The 5,381-nt window shown below is 48.4% G+C and overlaps 1 protein-coding gene across 1 annotated transcript in view; it reads left to right on the top strand.

The window, feature by feature from the left end:
- LOC121660687 (runt-related transcription factor 1-like) overlaps positions 1-4,954 on the top strand; it is a 7,112-nt gene extending 2,158 nt beyond the window's left edge. The window contains exon 2 of the mRNA XM_042020119.1: positions 4,569-4,954. Within this exon, the coding sequence (XP_041876053.1) occupies positions 4,569-4,892 (324 nt within the window). The 3' untranslated portion in view covers positions 4,893-4,954. The remainder of the gene's footprint in view (positions 1-4,568) is intronic.
- Positions 4,955-5,381: the final 427 nt, after the last annotated feature.

Genomic DNA, 5,381 nt, shown 5'->3' on the forward strand with positions numbered 1-5,381 from the left:
CCCTCCTTCCTTCCATCCTTTCCCTCCTTCCATCCTTTCCCCTCCTTCCTTCCATCCTTTCCCTCCTTCCCGCTCCCCGCCGCACTCCGGGCAGGAGCGGTGGCAGCCGGGGGATTGCGCAGGGCTGGGAAAGCTCCGTGCAGCCGCTGCCTCCCTCTCTCTTCTCCCCATTCATAACTCTGGCAGGGAGAGGCGGCTCTGCTCGAGGGGGGAAAAAAAAATAAATTTTTAAAAAGCCAAACCCGCCGAGTTTGGCTGCGCCGGGGAGCAGATGCCGCAGATGGATGCGGGTGGCACGAACTGAAGGAGCCCCGGGATCCCCCAGAAGTTGCCCAGGGCGGTGGCCGGTCCCTCTGTCCCCGCTGCCACCCACGGGGGACACCCGCCCGCAGCCCCGGCCCCGCTCGGGACGTGCCGGGTTTCCCCCTGCCAGTGACTCTCGGAGGGAGAAAACACCACAAAACAACGCAGCTACAATCCCAAATCCGCACAGTTCCTCTTTTACTGGCTGGTTTTAATAACAGCAAAAGTCGCGGCCTAACCCGGGCAGGCCGCTTGGAGTTCTCCCCCCGTTTCCAGAGTCCCTTGCTAAACCCAAGTAAAATCCGGCAAAAGATGGGGAGAAGGGAACGGGAGAGCACATCCCGGCCCCCTCCTGTCCCGGGCCACCGGGACCACGCCGAGCGGTGCGGGGGATGCTCGTGGCTCTTTCCTCCCCGTTACTCGGCTCCCAGGGAAATTATCCTCCCTTGGAGTAAAATCATCCTCCCCTTGCTGTCGCTCTTTCTTCTGACTCGGGACTGTCGCTACCTCCCTGAGCTCGCTGCATTTCTCGCTGCTGCTGTAGATTGGCTCCCGAGCGAGGGGAGGAAAAGGCAATTATTGTCTTTATCCTTTTATCCGAGCCGGGAGCCGCACAGACACGCAGCTCCTGCGAGCCCCGGGCTTTGATTTAGGATCGGGATGTGTCAAGCCCGGGCTTTCTTTTGCGGTCACCGCTAAACCCCGGCTGCCTCGGCACAACTTTTTTTGTGTTGAAGGCTACCAGGCTCGAGTCTTTCCTCTCTTTTGGGGAGAGGAGAAACGAGGGAGAAAGGAATCAGCTCAACTTTGGGAAATGCTGCTGACGAGGCGGCTTTAGGGAAAAGTTTTATTATGTCTGGTCTTGTTGTAGGCAGATAAGAGCCGGGGCAAAGGGAAGAGCTGATCACGGGGTCACTTCCTAAATTCCCACATTTGGATTAATTATTACACTCTTACCCACGCACCAGGCGACTGCTCTTAATTACCCGGGAAGTTTTCCTCCTGGAAGGCAGAAGTCCGGGAGTGAAAGCCGCTCCGCCCCGCCGGGAAGGGAGATAAGAGGAATCCCGGTTTTTCCTGGGGGATCCCAGTCCCGGGCACCTCCCGGCGTGGCGGAGGAAGGACACGAGAGTTGGCTCTTCCCTCTCCTGCCCGATCACGCTCCCGCTCTCCCCCCTGGCAGCTGGGAATGCCCTGATGGTGTGGGAATTGCCCCTGGAAAAAATTCCAGGGGGTTTCAGAGATGCCCGCAGCCGCTTTCCCTCCTCTATCCCTGCCCGCAGCCGCAGTGTTCACCCCGCTGCCGGCGCAGCTTCTCCAGGAGTTTGGAATACTGGGATAATTTAACCTGGAAATAGCCAGGAGGGGGGGAGAAAAAAAAATCCAATCGACCCTAAAAGCAGGAAAAGGTTTTGTTAGGAGAGCCTGGAAGGGTGGGCTGGGAGGCACCTGCTGGCCAGGGTACCCGGTGTTCCTCGCCTTCATCCCTAAATTCTCTCTCTATGGATGGCTGGAAGATAAATCCTGCAATAATTTGCCACGTCTCAGTGGTTTTCTACTAAATGCTAAATATTTGCAAAGGTATTTTTAAAAATCGGGATTTTTTTTCAGACCATTTGGCCCAGGGAAAAACAAAATAATTCAGTTCAGATCATTCCTGTGCTGCCAAAATTTTATTTGCATCCGACAAAAAGCGCTGGGTTTTATCAAGTGTTTGTTATTTGTATTCATTGTGTGAATAGAAGAGACAGATGATTTTCACATTTAGAAAAATCCACTCATGAGGGTTGATCTGTAGGATTGGGCTGTTATTTCAAACCAAAATGATCCATTTCCACCAGTTTTTCCTAGATTTAAGAATGATTCTAAGAAACTTAGGAAACAATACACAACAACCAATAGGGTGCCATATAAATTTCTTGTCTAAGTGCTGTTAAGAATCCAAATCTTAATCTAAGAGGCCAATTTGGATTAATTTAAGAAGTAAATTTAGATACTCCGCACCGCTGCAACCCTGGTTCTCTTCTTACTCCTCAGGAGATACAAATTTTTAGAGCTAAAAACTCCACCGAAGTCCTTGATAACTCCAGTAACAAGTCCCAGCTTATCTGTTTAGTCCTTTTTCTAATGTCAATATTTGTATTTCTGTTTCTATTGTCTGTGACTTTCAAGTCCAGTTTCTTTCCTGGGCTGGGTCAGTTTTTGACTCGTTTCTAAGATTTTCTTCACGTTTTTTATCGCCGAGGTTGCCTCTGGTGGGATTTGAAAGCTTTAAAATAGTTCTGTCAGAGACAACTGGCCCTGGATCCACGAAAAACTTGGGGAAAGCTTTAAATCCTGGCACAAATTCCCTTAAATTAAATATTTGCAAGGCAGGGTAATGCCCTGATTTTCCCTTTTCCCTCTTTTTTCCCCCCTATTAGATGTGGAGGCATTAAGATTTTGCAGGAGTTTTTAAGAACTGGCTGCAGAGTTGCTGATTTTGTGAAGATTTCCAAGCTTCAGCATTTCCAGCAGGGCCTCGTGTCTGCCAAAATCAGGGAAATCTGAAAAGCTGAGCAGAGAGCAGGCCCAAAACCCAAATTACAGCATAGAGAGGAGAACAAAAACCCCAAATTCAGGGCCGGGGAGGAACGGGGAAAGAGGAAGTTGAAATAGAGATGTAAAGAGGGAATTTTGACCCAGAGATTTGAGCTTTGCATGTGGAAGTGAAAATCAGGGTTAGGGGTGAGCAAAGGGAGAGCACAGAAGTGAAAAGCTCAGCCTCCCGTGGAGGAAAAGCTGGGAAATACCTGAAACTGGGGAATTCTCTCCTATTTTGGGAGGTGGCTGCAGCTGGGGAATAAAACTCAGGGATGGATCAAGTAAAGGAGCTGCTGATCCCGATTTTAAAGAACAAACAGGTCAGAAAAGAGAAATAAAATCAGGTTGTGACAAACTTCAGCCAATTGTAGCAGCCTGGACTGAAGTCAGAAAACGTTAAGAGGAAGGAAAAATCTCGAGCTGCAACTCGGGGGACGCAATGAGGGCTGGTTCCTCTTCCAGAGGGCAAAAGAGGAATTAAAAAGAAGCTGGATTTTTATCTCTGGGTTTGTTTTTTGGGGGTTTTGGGGGTTTTTTGGCAGCAGTGCTGGGCTCGCTGCTGTGGAATTGGGGAAACAGCAATGGGCTCTAAAGAAAATTGGACAAAATAATTTGAGCTCTGATTTTTGCCAGAGGACATGGACAGACATCCCAGATATCCACGGAATTCCAGCAGGTTGAATTTGTTTGGGGAATTCAGGAAGATACAATAAAAATTAAATTTTTCATCGTTGAAGCAGTGTGAATAGTGGGAAGAAATCAGAATATTTAAGTTCAGGAATCTTGATATCTCTCATCAAAAACCCAGTGAATCCCGTGTTCCCAAGTGCTTGATGGATGCTGGCACCGAGGAGCACAAATATTTTGGGAAAATTTGGCAGATTTCCTTAGTTCAGGTCATGATTTCCATCCATCCACTCGAGGGTGAGGTCTGAAAAGTATTTGCTTTATGCTCCTAAAGGAAAAAAAAAGGAATTGTTCAGTAAATTGGGATTAACTGATTGAGGCCTAATTCTGGATTTCTGCTTGGGCAGCTCTGTTAAGAGCTCCTGCTATAAATCAAACCTTGGAGCGCTGTTACTTGAATTTATTTACTGGCAATTACAGCGATTTTGGGAAGCTCATTTCATGTCTTTTTCATCTCAGAGCGTTTTTTATTTCACATAGAGCTGGGTGTTTCGGAGGTGCATCAATGGAGAGAAATTTCTGTCCAACCATCAGGAAAAATTGGGTTTAAAGTGGCAGAAATCCACCATGAGGAGTAAAAAAGATGCATTTTAGATAATATAAGTGACGGTGATATAATGATATTTTAAAAATTCACTATCTTACATCCTTTGGTTCTCCAGGGAATGGGAGAAGAATTTTTGTCCTGATTGGAAAACATTTTAGTGCAGCAACAAATCAACCACACGACACCATTTCACGGCGGGGGGGGGGGGCTGGAATTTATCATTTCAGAGCTCAAATTCCATAACCACACTGCAAATCCTTGATTAGAGACTTAACAAGGGGGACAACATTTCGGGCAGGAAGAGGATTTCCATTCCAGCTGATTCCCATCTCCTCCAACACCTGCTTGCTCCACCCAGATTTTCACCGTGGATCCTCTGCCCCGTTTTCTCCCCGGCACTCTCCCATGAAACGAAGGGATCCGAGCGCTCTGCTCCTTGCTGTTGCAGGTGGTGGCCCTGGGGGACGTCCCCGATGGGACCCTGGTGACGGTGATGGCCGGGAACGACGAGAATTACTCGGCGGAGCTGCGGAACGCCACGGCCGCCATGAAGAACCAGGTGGCGCGGTTCAACGACCTGCGCTTCGTGGGCAGGAGCGGCAGAGGTACGGGGGGTGCCGGCTGCTCCTGGGGCACCTTCTGCCTCTGGACGTGGAGTTGGGGGTTTTTATCTGCCAGGGAATGCTGGAAAATGTGCTGGAGGTCGATTCCAGAGGCGCGGGATGAGCTGGATGGGTTTCTGCGCTCTCTCCCGGCCCGTTTTCCGCGTTAACTCCGGTTTTTAAAGGGTGAAATCTCGTTGGGGAAAAAAAGATTAAACCACCCAGAGAGTGACATTTCAACTCTGCCCCTGCTAATTTAGGCAGCACAATATTCCCCGTGGTTAGGTTTAAGTGGCAGATTTTCAATTTAGAATGAGAATTTTCAGCTCGTGGTCATCTCGGGGCTCCCCAGCACTCGCTGCAAAATCTCTCCAAGCTAAAAGTACAAATAATTCCTGCAGAGATCTAAAAATTTTGCAGGTTCCTGACCTGCTGAAGGCTCTTCTTCTGATCTTTTTTCTCTCAAAATGCAACAATCCTATTAATTAATGTCTCCTGCAATGTGGATGGGAGAGGCCAGGCAGGACAGAGGGGTTTAAAATCCGATTTACCGTATCTCTGCCATAACCAGTAGTCACTGGTATAAATAAAAAGGCTTTTGGAGCATAAATAACCAATTAAGAGTTGAAGCTGACTTAGATTGGGACTATATAAAAATA

This window comes from Corvus kubaryi, unplaced genomic scaffold (assembly GCF_017639235.1).
Source record: "Corvus kubaryi isolate FWS band 111438036 unplaced genomic scaffold, C.kubaryi_AGA036_p1.0 36794, whole genome shotgun sequence".
NCBI lineage: Eukaryota > Metazoa > Chordata > Aves > Passeriformes > Corvidae > Corvus > Corvus kubaryi.